The 21,554-nt window shown below is 39.0% G+C and overlaps 1 protein-coding gene across 2 annotated transcripts; it reads left to right on the forward strand.

The window, feature by feature from the left end:
- The first annotated feature begins 445 nt into the window (after positions 1–445).
- On the forward strand, positions 446–20,258 carry STEAP4 (STEAP4 metalloreductase). Of its 2 annotated transcripts, XM_014248436.2 has the most exons (6): positions 446–551; positions 2,293–2,345; positions 15,043–15,498; positions 16,841–17,368; positions 17,923–18,087; positions 19,079–20,258. In XM_014248436.2, the coding sequence occupies exons 3-6, from the start codon at positions 15,043–15,045 to the stop codon at positions 19,346–19,348; spliced, it is 1,419 nt and encodes a 472-aa protein (XP_014103911.1). In that variant the 5' UTR covers positions 446–551; positions 2,293–2,345; the 3' UTR covers positions 19,349–20,258. The 2 variants fall into 2 exon arrangements, with proteins under 2 accessions (XP_014103911.1, XP_005518838.1); XM_005518781.3 differs by lacking the exon at positions 2,293–2,345 and having other exon boundaries at positions 454–551.
- The last annotated feature ends 1,296 nt before the right edge of the window (positions 20,259–21,554 follow it).

Here is a 21,554-nt window from a genome sequence, read left to right on the forward strand (position 1 = left end):
CAACCATCCCCATGCCAAATTCCTTTCATCTCGATGTGGCAATCTTACCATCTTTACCTACAGGTGGAATGGCACAGGAGAGCCAAGACAAAAAAGCAACTTTCCTTCCAGGCAAATATTTGCTGTTGTGCTTCTACAACATTTCTGACTAATGCAATTCTGGTTAGTCTTATAAGAGTGGGGAGAGGCAGCCAAACCTTAGCTCTGGCCAACAGCCAAGGGGCAAATCAGTGCCAGCATGACAGAAGCAACCACAGCTTCATCTCAGCCGTAAATACAAGAGCTGGGACTTTCCCCGAGACTTTGACGGGAAGTCCTTTCATCCCGCGCAGACAACAAAGGCTTGCAACATCCCCTCACATATTCCTGCCCTGTACACTCACCCTGGCTTCCACTAGATAAATACCAGCTGGGCTCTCAGGTTTCTGTGTCTGCTCCAGGCAGCAGGACCTCTCTGCAGCTCCTGAGGTTTCCCTTGGTCCACCTACAGCATCTCACCAGCTGGGAAAGCACGGCTGGCCTGGGGGGACTGCAGCAGGTTGAGTGCACAGGTGAGTTTTACACAGATGTCACAGGTTTCTGTCATTTCTGCAGGTGAGAATGGGGAACAAAATGGCTAAACTGTTAACCTGAGAAGTCTAGGTGGGTGTGAGGTTAAAACTTTAAGTCTCTTGATGAAATTTGAGCCCAGCCTTTCTCTCTGCTAGACAAAAAAAACACAAAGCCAGCTCATGTCTCCTGGGCTTTTATTGACATTATAAAACAAATTTTTAACTAAGAGCTGATGTCAGGAAGCACTGAAAAATAGGAAAATAATTTTATCTGTTAAGTCAGGACAAACCAGAACTAGAGATTTTTCAATTAATATTCAGACACCTTACATAGCAGATAACAAGCTTATTTAATCTTCCAGAGGTGTTTGTTATTGTTAAAGTGAAGAAAGCTTCTGCAAATAAGGGCTGGTCAGTGGGGTTTAAATAACAAAGCTAGAAAGTGGATTTTCTTTCCTATGCCAGAACCAAAATATTGGTTTGAATTTTAGCAGCAAGGCCAGGGTGTTGTTTTACCCCAAATTATAAGTTATCAGTAATAAAAGTTGGAACTAATGATTCTTTATACTTCTTATATTTAAATTTATATTTGTTTCTTATATTTAAATTTGTATTTATATGTGGATTTATATGTGGATTTCAAGTTTTCTCTTCCCATTCAAGCAGCATACCAATTTTAATCCTGTTTAATATTTTATAAGCAAGGGTCCTCAATGCTGCAGAAAGAAATGGATTTTTCTTAAATATTGTCTTATACCAGCTCCACATTATTAATTCAGAGAACATTTGCAGCTGTCAGAACTGTTCTTCAGCTTTGATATAGGAAAATTTCATATCCCCTCTAAATCTGTAACACAAACTGTCACTCAGACTGTAGGCCAATTTTTCAAGTCTGTTAAGACTTCATAAAATGATGCAATTAGTGGAAGATGAAAATTCTTTTTCAGATGTGGCCTTTCTGAAGCTCCTAGATTTCTTAATAGCAGTAATTTAGATTAGCATGAAGTAGCACTGTAACTAGATTCCAAAATATTGCAATAGTCATTGAGAAATCAAGCATTGCTGTGTTTTCTTCCTCCACATTGGAATTTTCTCATAAAAATATATTAAGCACTTTTCATATTTGTACATTTTTAGGCAGATGGTATGTTTTTAAATTACTTCTCCTAGTTACAGGCAGAAATAATAATCAGATGAAGGGTCTACTTTGTCTTAAGAAATTATTAACAAAGTCTGTAGCCTACACTAGCAGTTGGTTTCAGAGCAGTAGCTCACTTGGGAATGAATCTCCTGCCCTTCACCATGTATCATTCTGTGTCTCACATTGCAGAGCAGCTGGGGACATGCAATCTTGACTGCTCATGGGTGAAACAAAACAATCTCACAGCTAATTGCAATTAAGCTCACATGACCAGACCAGAGCTACTCCAAAGTAAAAACCCCATCAGTGTGGGTATTGGGTGCTCCCTATAAACCCAGTCTCTCAAAAATACAGACAGCAACTGAGACTTTCAGGCAGGGTAATTAAAATCTACATATTTTAAAGTCTCTTTCACTGCTCCCCAGTCTATTTTTATTTAAGCCCCTTTATTTGGTAACTTCAAGATTTGAGCTAACACTTATTCTTTTCTCATCTTGGTTGCTAAACTAGCAGAGTGAAACTACAACATTTCAAATATCTTATTTTCTGTGGGACATTTTAGAGGCATTGGCATTTTGACTTTATTTTTATTCTATGCAGGTTTTAATGTATATTGACTTTGGTGTTCAAGAGCTGGATTTTGGGAAGAAAAGGTAGGGGCAGGTATTTAAATGTAACATTTGCATGCTCATTGCAGTTCAAATATGGGAAGCTTTTTGTCCCTACATGCTCTAAAACAAAATACTGTTGGGTTTTTTTCCTCTTTTGACATCACTGTTTAGAACCAGATACTGTCTTCTTTTTTAAAATTTCCCCAACATGTACTCCCCTATGTGAGACTGCTGTCAATAAAATACTCATTTAATTCACTTACTTGATGTTTGCAGGCAGGGCTGTGAGAAATAGGCGCTGTCCCAAATGTCCTGGTGTCCCCCCAGCTGTGGAGGTCTGGGCAGGGTGCTGGGGGAAGCACTGGTGCTTCTTGGAAAAAGGGAATAGCTGCCAGCACAGGCATTCTTTAGAGGACTGACAAAGCTTCCTCCCAACTTCATAGCGACTCCTGAGCACGGCCCTGGACGCACAATCACAAAGGTGACTTTCAGCTATCTTTTTTCACTTTACTGAACTGTTGAGGTGCTGTCTCTTGGGTGGGGTTACCAGGGAAATGCCCTAACTTTGGTGGTGGCACTATGCTGGAGACAAGCTCAGGCTGCCTGGCTTGAGACTGCTCTTCTGATGCTTGGCTGAGCTGCCTTGTTTGTGGCACTGGCAGAGCGACACAGATCAGCCTGGTTCAGCAGCAAGGCTGAGTCTAACCTTCCACTGGGATGTGCAGTTCCCATGACTGTCTTTGGAAAACATGAGGTTAGGATTAAATCAGGAGTGAGGACAGGTTCTTAGCTATGGATGACTTCCCTACATGTGCTTTTCCCAAGTGGATCAGCCCCACCAGAACAAATAAGAATGTGCAGAAAAACCACTTCCATAAACAGCATGATATCCCTAAAAAATGAGAATATTAATAAATTTTATTTGAACTCTGAAACCTGAACTTGTCCAGAGCTTCATATAACTTGGCACTTCAAAGGTACTTAATTATAATAATCTGCAACAAACTGCTTGATCAATGGCAAAAAGGCTTAGCCATCCAATTCAGACAAGTTACAGCACCTGAGGACGGGGATCAAAATGTTTTACTGTTCCTGTCACCTTTAGTGATGCCAACTATGTAAGTTTCTGGAGGCCTGTAGATAAACAAGCCTTAAGAGCTAAGATATTAAGTGGATAAGTTGATTGCCAAAGAGCAAAACACTTTCTGGCATCATTAAAGCAGAGGATAGTTTGACAAATGATTTCTCTGGGGTGGTCCCATGCTATGATGACTGTGAGAGCAGGAAATATGTAAAAAGACATGAGTACTCACAACAAGTGGATAATTATGCAATAATCATAATAGCATCAAATGGTAATTCAATAAAGACAATGGGTTTATTCAGAAAACTCAGTTTTGCACTTCCTTGCTGGAGATGCAAGAGAGGGTCACCCTGCAGGAGGGAATTATTTTGTCCAATTAGGCAATTACAAAAGCAGCATGTCACTTTGTTTCATACCTCCTGGCACCCTCTTCTTTGCTCTTCAGCTAAGTTTAGTAAAAAGATTTTCATTTGTCTCTGTTTAAAATATTCACTTTTTCCTTCACCCCTTTTTTGCTTATTGCATGGTCTTGATATGGAGAACCAAGAGTCACTTCTGCCTCGACCCCATGTGCTTCACAGGGCTAGGAGCAGTGACCTTGACTGAGACCCAGGAGCAAGCAGAAGACAGAAATCAGAGTGAGCTCTCTATGAAGGCCACAGCCCCTTTGTAAGAGGGCACAGGTGGCAGGGAAGAGATGTAAGAGATGTTTTGTAAGGTTTCCTGTCCCTCGTGCAGTGGCACAGGGTAACTCTGGCTGCCCTGTAAGCAAGTTGGTGGCAGTGCTGAGCACCAAGAGCAGTGCCTCAAGGCAGTACTCTGGCAGAGAGGTGTCATTTGTACCAACAACTGGGCTGGGAGAGAGCTAATGACTCACACCCATCCCTGCTTGCCAGGCAGGAATCACCAGCAGCAGCTTGGGCACCTGCAAAATCTGGGCTGAACTCAAAGGAGACTTTGGCCCAAAAAAACACCAAAAAAAACCCCCCAAACCCTAGATCTTTTCTTTTATCAGCATAAGATGCTGCCCTGAGTCAATTTTTTACTAATCCCATCACTGGGGTTTGTTTTTCTATTTTAAAAGCATGTTTCTAAATTTAGGCTTCTCAGCAATTAATTTTCAAAGACTGTAACTCAAGGTTATTGCTTAAAGAGTTTTGAAATCATTGGCTCAGTAAGAAGGGCAACTTCTTCCATCTTGAGATGAATTTAAAAGATTGCCTGATAAGAATTTTTCCTTGTTGAAAAATGCAGCAGCATATAAAAATACCTATCTCACTCTCTTTTTTAATTTTTTCCTTTTTTGTTTGGGGGTGGTTTTGTTTTCTTTTTTTGGGTGGGGTGTTTTTTGGGTTTGGTTTTGTTGGGGTTTTTTGAGAAATAATTTCTTCTGAAAAATATCAGTGCTCATTTTGACCTTGAGGCAGGCATGTCTCTAAAGATGCCACTCAAATTCAGTCAAGCAAGAGAGGAAAGTGTTCAAGTCCGCATAAAATAAAGAAAGGAAACCAAAGGGAGCAAGTAAATACAATTAGTATGCATCAAGTGAGAGAGGGAACTGATGAAGTTGTCCACTGCTGGATTGTCCAATCATATGTCTTTAAACATAGATTAATGAACTTTCTGTAAAATCTGCTTGGCCCCATTCTAGAAATGTTGCAAATCCACATTTATTTGTTTTGGCAAGAAAACTTCATATGTGTGATCTGTTTTCTTAAATCTTTCATCACATTCTCACTTCTCGGATTTCTAAGAGCATAAGGCAGTCAAGAACATTGTCACTGCACCACTGCAGCCACCCTGCCCCTTCTTTTGTGAAAGGTGCAACAAAACAACTGGGCTTCGTTTCCCCACTTGTGCAACCCGGTTCAAAAGCAAGAGAACTGCAAACCAAGAATTCATCAGTGTAAATGGGAAGAGAGTCAGGCTTTTCATGCTCTCCTAGAGCTCATAATAAATATTTGGCACAAACTCTTACATTTTTAGTGTTTGGAAGGCCTGGTTTTGGTAGGTTGCTGGTGTAATTTCAGCTAATTCCAGTCTCACTGCAAGGCACTGATGGCTGTCAGTAAAAGTCTCCCAAATAACATCCTCTGCCTCATTCTCCATTACTTTCAAGAGACCACAATGAGGCTGAGTCATAACTGCTACACTCACTTCCTTCTCTTTTGGTGCTACAGACAGGTATTTGGCTGTGTGTACTTCACTAATTTTTAGGGTGTCCATTACTTTAGCTTGATTCCTGTAGGAAGTAAAATCCTCTCAGTCATGCAGATGCATGTGAGTGTCTCATATTTATGTGTGTTCCTCAATCATTTTTTTATCGATGATCTCAAACAAATATGCCAGGAGGCCATAGTGCTCACTTCTTCTTATGTTGCATGAAAGGGGGCAGCTGAAGACCCCACAGAAGAGTCCTGAAAAATGAAAGACTATAATGTGACTATATACATCTGAAATAACCTAAAATCCACTACAAGAAATGTTATAGGAGTCATCTGTGATTAGAAACAGTTTCAATCAGCGCCTGTAATCAGCCAAGAAACACAAACCACTAGGAAGCCAGGCTTCATTATTTCTAGTGTTGTTTCTCTGTGAGATACAGCTACTTGTTACTGTGTCTAAATGGCAGATAAAAGATGCTCAAGAGAATAGCTTCACAGTGAGGGAACGACTCAGGCAGGGATCCAAGAGGTGCCTCTCCATGCCTGGTGGATATGTAACCATGGCTTTCAAGGCATCAGAACATCTCCTGGGCCAGCTGGGATAAAGCCTGTGTCCTGCACTGTAGGCAGGTCTCTCTCTCTCCCTCACACTTGCTCACCTTCACGTATTTTAGGAAATATTTTCATTCTTCTTGCAGTTGAATAGGCCGGATGAAAGCTGAATACCTACAAACCTCAAATTAGAACAACAGCCCTGAAGAGACTGAGGAAATTACTCAAGTTATAGCTGTGTATTACATGTTTATGGGAGCAGCTGGAGGCGGTGAGATTTCCAGCCCTCTCAGTATTTTGCTATGATTTAGACAACATTAAGCACATCTATTTAGGACTATATTTCATCTATTTGAAGAGCCTCTAGGCAGTTTTAGTGTACTCCTGATAAAAAGTGAAGATGCGGGAAATGCAATGTCCTCCATAGGAGGATTTATTGTCTCAAAAAATTATTTTTTATCAGCTTTGTCAAAACTTGGAGCCCAGGATTTTCTGCTGAGAAGAACAGCAGATATTCATTTTCTTGAAAATGAAAACGCATGCATAATTTGTTGTGATAGGTTTTTTGGAGCTATTCTACTATTTTCTTTATGTGTTTAAATACTGGATTAATCATGGGACAGTAGTTTAGCCACATGCCTTTTAGTTTTAGGTGTATCAAGAAACAGAAAACACAATTTGTAATTTAGGACAGATTTGGTTCCACAGTTGTCAGCTTATAAGAAAGAGTATTTTAATAGAGTGTGTTCTTTCTCTATGTGGGAATAGTAAAAATAAATTTTAAGTAAATGGAACTTCCTCAGAGTAGTGTGCCTGTCTTTCTGAGGAGAACTTCTAAATTTCATTTCACCTGTTTTCCACGTTACAACAGGATTGCTGTATATTAAGCATGTGTGGAATACTTCATAAAGTATTCCAAAGATGCAGTACTACTTATGCAAGGAAAAGAGTAATAATTTCTCTCTTTTTGTACTATATTTAATGGGCTACTATGTGTAATTTTACTGTATCTAGTATACAGCTATGGGTCATAGATTACATGACAAAGCAGGAGTCTTATTTACCAAAAAAACCCTGCAGCTGGGGATGACTTCTGCTTGCTAGTACATGCAGTAAACGTTTAAGACAATAATGAGAATTAATTCTATTTGAGAAACAAAGTGTTTAACTTTGGAGAACTTGACAGTATGGCAAACTAAGAATTACCCAAGAAAGTATAAATCCAAATAAACACATATGTACCCCTTTACTTATTTGGTTCAAGTTCACCATGCCCGCCCACAGGTACATAGAATTTAAAGAAAACAATGAGAAAGAGAGGCCTGATATTAAAAAAAAAAGTAAAGTAAATAAAAAAATAATCCTGGCCATGTCCACTGCCTTTGGCACCTTTGGTCATAGGCAGTGCCCTTTATTGCCACCAGCATAAGTACATGTCATTGGGATGGTGTCAAAACACCGTGGCTGCCAGGAGTGCTCAACCATGCTTGAGCAGGGTGCTTGTTTATCAGGTAGGGAGGGATCAGGTGTGCACAGACACAGTGGGAGAGCAAACCTGACTGAGCCTGCTTGGTCTGTTCAAAAAGGTATGAGGAAGGTCTGCAGGACAGGAGAAAAGGGTTTATTTTCACCATTTCAACATTAAATGCCAATGCAAGATCAGCTCACAGTAGCCCAGCAAAATGAGGGCATAGTCTGAACCCAAACTGCTTGTCCCAGATGCCCCAGGTTCACTACTGCACAAGAGAGTTAAATATCACAGGTTGGTGAACTCAAGCGAAGAATTACCTTCTCCATGTAGCAAGGTGCTACTAGAGTTCATCTGTGCAATGGACTCAATTTAATAAACTCCCAACTGTAAATCCAAGTGTCTCTCCATCATTATAGAAGAATAACCCTTTTGAAATATGGAAAAACAAGGTGAACCTAGAAAACAGATTTCATACCCATATTCTACTGCAAAGAATCGCTGGACTATGCAGTCAGTACTGCTGTCATGACTTCTGTATAACCATATATGAATCCACACATAAGAATCTGCACTCAGCATGCTATATAATGAGCAAGATGTATTATGTCAGGACTTTTATTTGCCTCCAGAATGCTGTACTAGAGCAATGGCAAGCTGCCCAAGAAAGACCATTCCCACCCCCACCACTCTCTGTTATTTGCATAGAGTAAATATGAATCCTTGCTGTTATTTACATGGAAATAGAAGTAAAAATAATTATTTTACATAAAAATAAGGCCTTTGACCCATCAATTTTTAAGTTAAAATACCATAATATTTGTTGTGTGTATAATCCTTATGTCCACTTTTGAGATTAAGATGCTTACAGTGAGTTTAAAAAAAAAAAAAAAGGTAAAAAGGAGAAGCATAAATGGACCAGTGTTGTATATCCTGGCACTAGTTCCTACAGTAGACAACACCATGACCTACCATAACCTACTTATAAACCTTTCTTTTACTTGACAACAGGTCAAACTTCTTTGGCCTTTTCTGTTCTCATAGTCCTTATATCCCGCTTTGTCTTCTAAACTTTTGCCCTGAATCAAGAGATAAAAGAATATAATCCCAGCAGAAGACTGTGGAAAAAGAAGGGGAAATACAGAGGTTCTATCACAGCTTGGAGCCACCACGGCAACCAAGAAACATCAAGTGCTCAAAAATTGATTTTTTTCCCCTAGCAGAATAACAAGCACAGTATACTAACTAGATTCTGAAGGTGGGAAGGTGATGTTACATGAGAAGCACAATTTGAGAAGAAAATGAGGTCAGGAGATTGGCAGCTGCTTAAAGAACCTCTGCTAAAAGCAGAGACATAAAGATTGCAATGCGGAGCAAGGACTACCATAAGAGAGCCATGTAGCTGGAGCTGTCAGTTCTTCAAAACTTCAAATTCAAATAACACACATCAACCAAAATCTATGGACAAGCACAGAATTGTGTCAATATATTGATATGATTTGAAAAGCCACAGCACAAAAAGAAATATAATTAGTAAGGTACATATAGAATAAAAAAAAATCTTTTAAAAACATAAACTGTTACAGAAAAATCAAGATGGGAATTGATCCACCACTCAACTGAGGGAAACTTTTGACTAATGACTCCAAGAAAGCCAACTCTGTGATGGCTATTTTGCTTTTGTTCACTGGAAGGGTCAACCATGACAGAAGGGTTTACATCAGTAGCAAAGAGCTGGAAATACTTGCTAAATGACAGAAGAATGAAATTAGGCCATGCTTATGTGAGTTAAATGACCCGAGATCAGCGAAGCTGATGAAATTAATCTCGCATCATTCAGGTGATAACTGAAGTATTTCCATGGTTGTAAATAACTATCTTCAAGAATTGTGTGGAAGAGGTAAAATTTTGAAAGACTGGAAAGATAATAACAGCTATCTTTAAATGTAAGAAGAAAGAGGAGGTGCAAGAGGAGAACTATGGCCCTTTAAAATAATCCATTTAAATACAATTCTCAAATAGAGGAAGTAAATAGAAAATAATAAAGAAATAGATGATAGGCACATGGATTAATCAAGAGTCATTCCAAACCAAGCCCATTATTTCTTATAAAAGGATAACAGGCCTTGTGAATCACAGAAGTGATACAACTTGACATGAGCAAATTTTTTAGTATGGTAAATGTTAGAAAAAAATTCCAAAAGCAAACTACAAAAATGGAGTTTAGATTAAACTAATACAAGGTAGGGTTCTGTGGAACTAGCAAAAGAAACATTTTTCAGTCTTTCAGTTAACCATTGTCAAGATAGAAGACTGCAGATATACAGGGGGTTTCTCCTGGCAAAACTCCTGTTCCTTTCATTAAATGGCATAGATGCCAGAATAGACACTCTACTCATTAAAGCTGACAATCTGACAAAGTTGAAAAGGGCTGCAAGCAAGTTAGAGGACAGCCTGGAAACCAGAATGATCTTGACAAATTGAAACTACAGTTTGAAAAAATATGGTAGTATTCAACAGGGACAAGTGCACAATAGAGCTCTGAGTCAGAAAACACTACAGAAATCAAGGATGGAGCAAGCGGCATGGGAGAAGTCCAATTAAAGATTCCCGTAAGAGAATGCATTTGCATTGGTATTTCAGCTCTCCCAGATGTAGAAGCAGATCATCACTTTTCAAGCTTTGCTTTACACTGCAGAGTTGTCCTGGAACATATGAAACTATATTCCTTACCACAAAAGATGAGCCAGAAGATGTGTTTTAGGTGGACCCAGATGCAGGCAGCTGCTCGTGGGCATGCAGGCTGCAGTGCTAGACTGAAGTTAGTCCAAGGTGGAAATCTGACAAGTGGATGATGTGCAAATCCTGAGCTCAGCACCAAGTGTTGCACTCCACATCTTGGTCCCTGTTGCCACACACCCCTTGTTAAAGCACTCATTGCCTTAATGCATCACAAGCTGACTATTGAATGGGCTGTGCTGTGAATGAGAGAAATGTGACAGCAGGATTACATGTGGATTGTGAGGCAGCTGAAACAAACCTTTTCTATCTGGTAAAGTCTCTGTGAGAATACTGCAGTCAGCCCCACACTTTTAATTAACAGTTGGAGCAGTTTAGCCTAGAAAGATCAGAAGAAAGCCTTGAGAAAGATCATCACTCCCAGAAACACAAGTTGCAGGAAAGATGTGGGACTGTTTTATCTCTGGAAGAAAAGGGTGAAATGGTAACAGCTTTCATGTCCAACAAAGGCTGCTGCAAAGAGAAGGGGATAAATTGACAGCTTTGACAGCTGTGTCTACTGTGGGGGAAGCAATACAGATTGCTCATACAAAAATTTGCCTAATAAAATGGCAAAGAAAGCAGTAAGCAAGGAGCTTCAGCATCCACAGCACAGGTCTCATAAACAGGCTAGACAAGCATCTGTCAGACTTGGTTTAAAAACAGTTCATTCTGCCTTAAAAAGGACCTCTTGAGACCACAACCAGAACAATTTGTTTTGTTCCTTTTTTAAATGTAAATAGTAAAATTACTATTTCATTCTCCTTTCGTCTTGTCTTTCTAACTTTTGAATCATTCCACTGATCTTCCATCTGCATTTCATGTTACATCTTTCTGATATTTCCATTATCCATCCCATCTCCACCTTTCCACTTTTGGCATTATACTTCATCTGTGGTATTGCTTCTACTAGGATATCTCTCCTTTTTCCCATCTGCAAAACAATGTGACTGTATTAATTCCATTTTCTACATAATCAAGAATTTGCATATAACTGCTTAACTAAACATTGTACCTTCCCCATTGTTCACTTCCCCTTAGTGTTTATGCAGTGAGGAAAAATGGCAGTGTTGCAGGTGACTTCTTTTTTTTTCTTTCAGCATCTCCTTTTATCTTTACTGACCAAGAAAACTCAGAGATTACCACCATTTCCCTTAAAACAGGATAACTCAGTGTAGAAGAATACAACAACAATGCAGAGGAGAAAGGACACAGTTAATCACTGCAGAAGTTTACATATATTATCTTTCAAATAACAAAAGGTATTATTAGTGCTCAAATGTTAGGGGAATGGATATAAAGAAAAATATTATGTATGCATACAAATCTCTATGGCTTTTTCTCAGATAATATACAGCTATATATGTAAAAGAACAGATAATGATTACTGCATGTTTCTTTGCTGGTATTTCTGCTTTCCTCAGGTGCTTTGAGTGCACCCAGCATAACCCATGGGCATGGAGCACAGCTCCACTGCCACTGGCTGCTGAGTGACAGCCCAGTGTCAGCCTTTGGGCTGAGCTCCCAGTTACCAAAACACCTTTGTGTCCCTTGTGATACATTTCTGCTTCCCATCTTTCATGCTGATAAACCACAATAAAACACCTCATTCTATAGAAAATTACTCTCTTCTTAGATTCTAGCTACTGCTGTCATGAATCAGGGAGTCCAATTTTCTTCTTTTGACTTTACAGCCACACAGTTGCCATGAGATGCTGCATTTTCTTCTAACACACGCAGCAGTGCCAGGATGTGTCTATACACTCCCTACATGCTCGTATCTTACTGCCTGAATTAATCTCCAGACATTCACTGCCAAGCCTACAGCCTTCTTTTAGTTCAGTTAGAGCCAGCTGACACAAAGACATGTCAAAAGGAAGAAAAAGAAGGATTCTATGGAGAAAATTAACTTAATTAATGTATTTTTTAGAAGAAGGCATGGTCCAGAAGACATGGCATTTAAAACTAAACTTGCCTTGTCTTACATGAAATTTTCAGAAATAACAGATGCACTATCAGTTTTACAATATGATTCATTTGTTAAAAAGCCCATTGGTGAATAGTTTATTTCTAATATAATGTGTGCTTTCATAAAAGCTATAGGCATCCTTATTATCTCTTAAAAAGAAAAGGTGAATTCTGCTCAATTTATTCAAGCAAATTGTCTCTCTTGTTAAAAATGGTATTAAGCTATATTAGACCAAATGTGCTAAAGAAAACCTTAACTCTCTCCAGCTTTCTATGTGTTGTACATTCCCTTTACATCTTAGATAGCACCTCAAGAAAGCATATTTTGAAAAAAGAAAACATTTTTCCCATTATTTTTTCTTTTCATCTCTCTCTCTTTTTCTTCACTGGCAAAACAAGTTCAGCGTTCACTAGTAAATGAGTTCAGTATAAGTGAACAGTGGAAGTACTTTATAGATTTATTTCTTGCTGGTGGATCCATTTCTATGTTAAACAAGTTTATAAGCCAAATCAAAACATAACTCGACTGATCTACCAAATACCTGATATCATCCATCTGAGTTTTGGTTTTTTCCAGCCTTAGTTTGGAGAGGAGAATTAATTGCACAGTTCACTCAGCAATAAAGTGAGGATTTCTTGAGGACAAATACAGATGTTTTCAACTGGATGATTGCATGTTACAAATAAGTTTTACTTTTTATTTTAGATAGGAGAATACTTGCTTAGAAAGTAAAATTAAGGAAAGAGAGTTGAGTCTTATTAGGTACCGAGTTGGACCATTTATTAATATTACATAAGCAACCCTTCTGTTCTTTTTGAAATATAGACTATACTCAGAATGGAATTTCATCGCTTGAGTCATATTAGAGCCTTGTGGGACATTAATAAAGCCCTCAGAGAATGATTTTCAAATATGTCAAAGGACTTTGCAATTTTATGCAAGTGTCACACAAATACACAAGATGCATTCAGATGGGTTCCTTTGAGGATCTGTTTTCATGCTCAGTGTACTACTTGTCAAAGTACATGGAGTCCAGCTGCAGAAAGGCAGGGTTAACTCCCGTGGGACCTGTCTGAGCCACACAGATCCTTCAGCACAGGGGTGCTCAGCCCTTCTCTGCCGGAATCCTCACCTTCCCTAATGACCAGAAGCAACTGCCTTGGCACCTCTCTAAACCAGTGCTCCCACAGCTCAGTGCAAGACTGCAGCTGGGCAGGCACTGATGCCAGCTGAGGGCTTCGTAGCTACATACAGAAGTAGTCCAAGAGAAAATCTTCACATGTGATTCTCAGAATAAGAATTTATGTGTATATCTTGCTAGCAAAGGTTGCACCCTACAGCATAGGCCACAGCTGTTTGCATCCTTGACTCACAGCTCTTATCCCTAAGTCATGGCAGGTAGGGGGAAGCTGAGGCTTGATATTTTTTCGTTCACCAAACAAATGCAAGTTTTGGGTCAAATAATTTAAAATCATGTCAGATTTTCAAAAAGCAAAAACTGTTCTGGCTAGAAAAAAGTACAAAAGAAAGTGAAGAACATCCTCTTGTTGTTTTTAAAAGGCAGTATGTATAAATTGCAGCATTCTGAATGGTGTTTCACAGAAGAATGTAAGCAAAAGGTTCATGAAAGACAGAAGCAAAGATGATGCTTTAGTCCTAGCTAAACATTTCATGAATTTCTTGCCTTCAAATTGTAAAACCTGTTATTCCCACAGCTCTAATTAGGACAGTTAACTATGAGGCAGTAAAAGACTTGAATTGTGGCTCCTGCAAATTAAATTGTTGCTCTAAGTGCCAAATTGATGGACAGTCCAAAAGATGGGTCAGACAGGTCTGTTTGATGGACAGACCCTGAGACCAGGGTCTCCTGTTGGATGTCTTAGCTTTTCTGCTCTGAGTTCACCTTTTGTTAAGGCAGAACAGTGTGTGGACCTACTTCAAGACCTATGGAACAGACCTTTTTGATTCTGTATTTGTATCATGGGTCTCACTCTGCAAGTACAGAGCAAACACTGCGATTGCATGGATAATACATTAGAGACTTTGAAGTTGCCAGGTACAGTGATAAAGGAAGAGAGATAAAACCTCAAAGAGAATTTTACTATGAGTAATATATAAATATCTAAAATCTATTTTCAACATGAAATATTCAAGCCCACTGTCCAAATGCTTCATGGAACATTCTTCAGGAAATTGAAGAACAATAATAAAACAAACTGGCACTGACTACTTGCATTAAGGAAATACTGAGAACAACAGATAGGTTTATAGTTACCTTTTACAATAAGCCTTCATAAAGTATTTTGAAAAAGACCTTCCAAGTTCTAATCTGATTAGAAGCAGACTCCTCCTCAATGTTTTTCTATAGCATAAGTAAGCAGCAATTACTCTGAAAAGTGTGCTACCATTGCTCTCTATGTTCCTGTGTCTTTTCCTATTTTTGCTTTGAGAGAGGAAAACTGAAACAGTTCAGCCGGATGTTAAAATCCATAAAATGGATGAGAAAGAGAGTGCCATAAGAGATGGAGGACTGAATATTCAGAATGGTTTTTTTAAAAACTGTACATAAATCTTCTGAGATTGTGTATTCAGAAGAGTTTGCAGGATTCATATTAAATGACAAGAAGAGGCTAAGATGTCTATTTTGTACACCCAGAGTGTATTTTCAAGAGATTGATGTTTTGCTTAGTTTGTTCCAATTACTTGCTGGTTTTTTTCAACAGATGACTAAAAATTCTTCCAACATAATGGCTTTGACTCCTAACACTTCTAACAAAAGAGAGACAGTGTGCATATTTGGAACTGGAGATTTTGGACGAGCTCTGGGGCATAAGATGATTCAGTCTGGCTACCCTGTGGTGTATGGAAGCCGAAGCACCCAGATATCCAACCTGATTCCGAAGGATGCAGAGGTGTTGGGCCATGCAGAGGCAGCGCAGAAAGCTGCCATCATCATTATAGCAGTCCAGAGGCAGCACTACAACTTTCTTATACCACTAGCAGAAGTTCTCCGTGGAAAAGTCTTGGTGGACATAAGTAACAACTTGAAATTAAACCAGTATCCTGAATCCAACGCAGAGTACCTGGCTCAGCTGCTGCCTGGCAGCAAGGTCGTGAAAGGCTTTAACACTGTCTCAGCCTGGGCCTTGCAATCGGGCACGCTGGATGCAAGCCGGCAGGTAAGGCTGAGCAATGGGGATTGCCTCTGTCCCAGAGCTACACATCACATGGCTTCTTATCAGCTACACAAAACACACCTGGGACATCGGAGATGGTATTTTCACTATAATCTCCCATTTCAAACTAAATGTGACCTAAAGTTTACTTTGGGTTTTTAATATGGCATGACAAGGAATATAAGTAGCTTGCCTCTGAACTCAGAGAGGTGTTTAGAAACACTAGAGAAGCAAGAGAAGCAAGATAGCAGAGAGACAACAAATCAGAAGGGTTACATCAACTGTTCATCAGAGTTGTAAAATTAAACAGAAATGAGATAGGAGGAATTTTCAAAGCAAGAATAAAATTAAAAAAGCAAAACAAGGGAGGCAAGGTATAAGATAGGGCAATGAGTATGGGCAAAAGAAGTATGCTGAAATGTGAATAAATTACTGTTTTAATGTTGTTAAACTAATGTTTTTTAAATCATTGTCACCTAAGTTTAACACAACATCAGTGTGTGCAAGCTGTTTTAACCAGCTCCTCAACCACAGGCCAGCAAGCACAGAGCTGACCACAGGAAGCAATGCAGCAGATTACTTGAAGACAATTTATTATGGCCCTGTTTTCTGCCACTTCAAAGGACAGTGCTCTTGTACAACACATTAAATCATCCAGCTACTCAAGCCATTGCTAACTTTGCTCTCCACTGCCAGAGAAATGGTTTTGGCTAGAGACCCAAGGGCTTCCAAGCCTAGGCTCTATAAACCTTCATCATCTCAACAAGAGCAGAAATTGCCCCCTTTCTCCCAGTTTCAAAAGGACTATTGTCTTACACACTCACAGAAAAGATGATTCCATCACTATTTTACCACACCTGGAAAGAACTAATATTTACTTTTGTGACAGGGAAATCATGTTTTAAAGATCTGTCCTCACTTCCCTGGAGTATTTATGGACCACTATAGAAGCAACTGAAAATTTTGCTCTTACTTCTATTGAAAATTTTGCTTCAATTTAGTCCCATAACGTCTTGTGCTTACTTGCAGATCTTCAGAAAATTGTGTCAAGTCTTCTACTCAAGGACATACACTAATCCTGTTATACACTGTTCTATCCAGATATAAAATTTTGCCCCTTGAAAAAATCTTCTTCTTTAAAGAGTCATATTCAAAGTTCTTTGCCTTGTTTGCCAAAAGTATGCATAGTCTACTTTTTTGCCTATATTAATTAAGGTCAGCAGTAAGCCCAGTAAGCAAAGCAGCCTAGGAAGCTTGTGCTTACTGTCCATATCCAGGAAGGATGGCAGTAGAGAAAGTCACAAAAATCTGTAAAAAATAAACTCCTGTTTCTCTTTGTCTGCAGGTATTTGTCTGTGGAGATGATGTGGAAGCCAAACAAAAGGTCATGAATATTGTTCGCGCTCTGGGTCTCACTCCAGTAGATAAGGGATCCCTCTTGGCTGCTCAGGAAATAGAAAATTATCCTCTGCAACTCTTTCCAATGTGGAAGTTTCCCCTCTTCTTGTCCCTAGGCCTAACTGCATTTTTTTTCCTCTACTGTGTGGCTCTTGATATAATTTACACTTATATTTATGAAAAAAATAACTTTTCATTTTTTATTGCAATTACAATTCCAAATCGGGTCTGTCCTGTAATGGCACTCATCCTTCTTGCCTTGGTTTATCTACCTGGTATATTTGCTGCAATTATTCAGTTATACAGAGGTACCAAATACCGCCGTTTTCCAGACTGGCTGGACAAATGGATGCTGTGCAGGAAACAACTTGGACTAATAGCCTTGGCATTTGCTTCCCTGCATGTTGTGTTCACTCTTGTTACTCCGATGCGCGCCTTCGCAAGTTGGAGAACCAGCAAAGGAATCATCTCCCAGGTAAGTTTTGTTCCCTGCTCTCAGTCTTCCTTTCTTCTGGCCCTGTTAAAATACTACCATCTATCTTGAGCTTCAGAAATCCATGTGGACATAAAGCATTTCATTTAAAATAGAGTAATATTCCTAGCTTGTGTTTCTTTTAGACATTGATGTATCCACATTTTGATGATATTATGGTGAGCTGAGGGGATTTATGGCCTCAGTCTTCTTCCTAGATAGTTGGAATATTAATAAAATAATCAGTTAAAATGTAAACACTATTTCTTCATATACCTTATATATTATGACTTTCTGATCTTACTTAACAAATGATCACATATCTCTCTTCAACAGGTCTACAGAGGAGTAAAATACGTAACTCAATTACTGTTACATGGAACCTATATGTAATATAATTCCTCTCCTGCTTTTTGTGCAGGCATTCAAAGTAAATCTCTGATGATAAGAGAGTTAATGTATAACATTCATCTCCTACTTACCTGTAAGGAAACTTTTTCTACTTATTGCTGCTAAAACTGCTATCACTAAAATACACCTGGTCTTCTTTTCTTCAGGCACTGAACAATAAAACAGAACCACTCAACAACACTAATGCCTGGCTTAGTGACTCTTATTTGGCTTTGGGAATTTTAGGATATTTTTTATTTGTTCTTCTGGGAATAACTTCCTTGCCTTCAGTCAGCAACAATGTCAACTGGCGAGAATTTAGATTCGTTCAGGTAAGAAGACCATTTCTAAAAAAAAGTCTTCAGAAAAAACCTCCTTCCCTTATCAACAGGTTTACTAGAGACTTTTGGCTTTCCTCCATTAGTATCTCCAAAAGTGATCTGTGCATTATCCACCATCATACAGTGAAAAAAAGCACCTACATGGCCATACAGCTGTAAAAACCCACACATGCTCTGATGGCTGCTTGTGGTACAACTGAGATAACCGCATTAGCAAGAGAAAGCTGGGAAGATGTGACCTCCTAAATGAAAAACAGAAAGCTGACTTTGACATCAAATTCCACAATTTTACTAAGTCATAAAATAATTTAGCCATTTTATTGGGCTACTTTGTTTGGTTCACAAGTTAATTCAGTTAAAATGGACCTGAAAATTACTTTATAACTCAAATCTCCTCAATGCCAAGTGTCTAAAGAGAATCTGCAATTTCTGCAGACTGTAAAAACTGCTGTGACTATAAACAGGCTGCCCTTGGTAACACTATAATCTCAGCTCTCCATTTGGAGGGAGTTTGGTGCAAGCTGCCGTGCCTCTGCAGGAGCTGGGCCGGAGGGGAGGGGAAGCAAGAGAAGGGGAAATTACTATCAATGAATGTTTTATCAAGGCAAAACACTTGCACAGTATGATACTTCTGGATGGATTAGCACTAGAGCATAAAAAAAACTTGTATCTCTCCACTGAATGTCAGCATTTTCTCTGCTTTTTCACAAATATGACAGCTACTAGGCATGTGTAAGCTAGAAAAAATTATAAGGGTTATGGATGGAGAAAAAAACAAACAATTTAATCTATATCCATTTTAATTGATTTTTTTTCAATAATAAGAGCCTTTATGTTATATAAAACAGTTTATTTTCTCCAGTCCCCAAGTTGGCACATGCCACAAATTTTACTGTGTCCTTAAATTTGCATTTGTTCTGGTTTAATTTACTGTTTTAACCTCCATTTCTTTCCTTCTCTTTTTTTCTTCCTTCTCCTTTAGTCCAAACTGGGATATCTAGCACTGATTTTGTGCACTGCACACACTCTGGTTTATGGTGGAAAATGGTTCCTGAGCCCATCAGCATACAAATGGTATCTTCCAAACATCTATATGCTCTCCCTCGTTGTTCCATGTGCTGTACTGGTTGTCAAATTTGTGCTGATATTTCCTTGTGTAGACAAACCTCTCACACAAATTCGGCAGGGCTGGGAGAGAAAACCCAAATACTCAGAACAGTCAAATTACGTTATCAACAAGTCTGCTGTATAATTAGACTAAACTGTATTATTAAAAAAAAATATTATAAGGGCATATCGAAAGGAGGCCTTAAGCCTAGCCTTAAGGCCTTAAGCCTTATTTGGAGAGGGAGAGAGAAAGTGTAAACTTGGCCCAGCTCTGTATAAAACAAAACCACCTCGATGATAAGCTTTAAACACAAGTGAGGCCATGGAGGTTCTGCACCCCTGGCATGTTTTCACAGAGGTGCAGACCCCCTCTTTTGCTTTGTTTATTTTCCCTTGCCTATTTAACCTCCATCCTATGAGGGGTATGTGAGATGTAGGTGGTGTTCCATGTCACTCCTCTATTGTTCCAAACTCCTCCAGAGCTAGGAAGAACCACAGAAACCTTTGGTGTTAGACAGTGCTTGCTCCTTTCTTATCCTGCCCATCAGGACTCAGCTCAACGTGCACCTACACACATTCACAGAGATCCATATGCACACCTGCACAAGTTTCCACACATTTCCCTGTTTTTTCTAACCCCCAGAAGCCACCAGCACCAAGAGGTGCATGATGGATGCTAGCCAAAGAACCTCCTAGCATTGTTTATCCTCCGTTAATATCTGATATCCAAGGAAAGCTATGTTGATGCCTTAGAGATAGTTGAGTAAGACTTGTTTGGTTTGTGAACAGGAACCCTGATGTTCAAAGTGTGTGGGTCAAGGACTGCTGAATCTTTGCTTGTACTGCTCCACCAGAAATTCAGGGACAAGGGGAAAGAGTAGGGATCAAAATGGCAGAGATGTGAGAAGTGCTTACAAGCCTCAGCTTTCCAAGTATAGGCAAAAAATTATCTGTGGTTTTTTGTGTAAGCAGTGAGTTGTAAGAAAATAAGCTGAATGAAAATCCTTTTATTTGAGGGGTTATATTATATGTCATAGTCATATCTCATGAAGACAATACTGTTGATTTTTAAAAAAATAAATAATTGGATGTAATATTTCAGATATTCTATGAAAATACACATATTTTAAAGACAATAAAGATTTATTTTTTTTACACTGTTGAGCTCTGTTATCATTTTGGGAACCTCTTCTGCTAAGATGCAGCTGCTGGTGTGCTCAGTTGCACAAAGTTGTTGGGAGGCCTTGGAACAAATAACAAAATGGGATCCTGCCTTCAGCCAGTTGCCTGGACTTGTCTTCCCGCACCTTTCTTTGTTTCTTGGACTTTCACATAAGCAGATCTTTGCTTAGTCATCCATGCAGGCTGAGGATTTTGGGGAAAAACAGGTTCCAGCTGGAATGGTGACTTCCTGTTACTGCAAACAGAAGATCCAATAGTCTCCTTTGGACTGGAGAATAAAGGCAAGACAAAATGCGCTGGTTTTACAGGAAGAGAATTGCCTACTTTTTGACCTCTCTGCTGTTCTCCCTGTCCATACAAAGAACACTCACATACATGAAAGTATAAACATGCTATCTAGTATAGCTAACTGTGCTTTCAAACTAGCATTATCAAGCAGCTTTAAAAAATAAAATAAAATAAAATAAAATAAAATAAAATAAAATAAAATAAAATAAAATAAAATAAAATAAAATAAAATAAAATAAAATAAAATAAAATAATTTTTTTTAAAAAAAAAGACAACCATCTGAACAATACTTCTGAAAACATTTCTCAACAACGGAATCTTTTTTAATTCTGGGCTTCCACCCCCTCTTCATGTCATCCTCTGTCCCAGAGTCTGTTCTTTATGCCCAAAAGAATGGCAAAGTAGTCTGGGATATCAGCAATTGATAGAGCCAGATTTCTTAGAAAGAATTCTGGCACCAAGAACCCTTACTAACCGGCACTGGCGCATAAGTTATACTCGTCCTAAACTGATATGCATATGTTGAGGTAATTCTTTACAGAAGTTTTTCATGACCTGTGCCATGAGGGAGTAGTACTACACTTCAAGCTTCCTTCAAGGATTTTCCACAGAATCATTTATTGCAGAAGGGATCGGGTATAGGCCCAACAGGCCCAAGCAACAACACTGTTGTGAGGATGCCTGTAACACCTCTTTACAGCTCCCTGGAGGAGAGATGGAAGTAGCAGAATGAGAGGAAGAAAACAAGACAGAACGAGAGAGAGAGAGAGATTGTGTTTGCATGAGTACAAAGGGACAGAAAAGAGAAGAAAATAAGTAGCAGCAGTCTGAGTGAATATCCTCTAGATTTGCCATTTTGGTGGTAGATCCTAGTCTCAGT

Source organism: Pseudopodoces humilis, chromosome 1 (assembly GCF_049639895.1).
Source record: "Pseudopodoces humilis isolate 2021_Gansu_Grassland_sample_001 chromosome 1, ASM4963989v1, whole genome shotgun sequence".
Taxonomy (NCBI): domain Eukaryota; kingdom Metazoa; phylum Chordata; class Aves; order Passeriformes; family Paridae; genus Pseudopodoces; species Pseudopodoces humilis.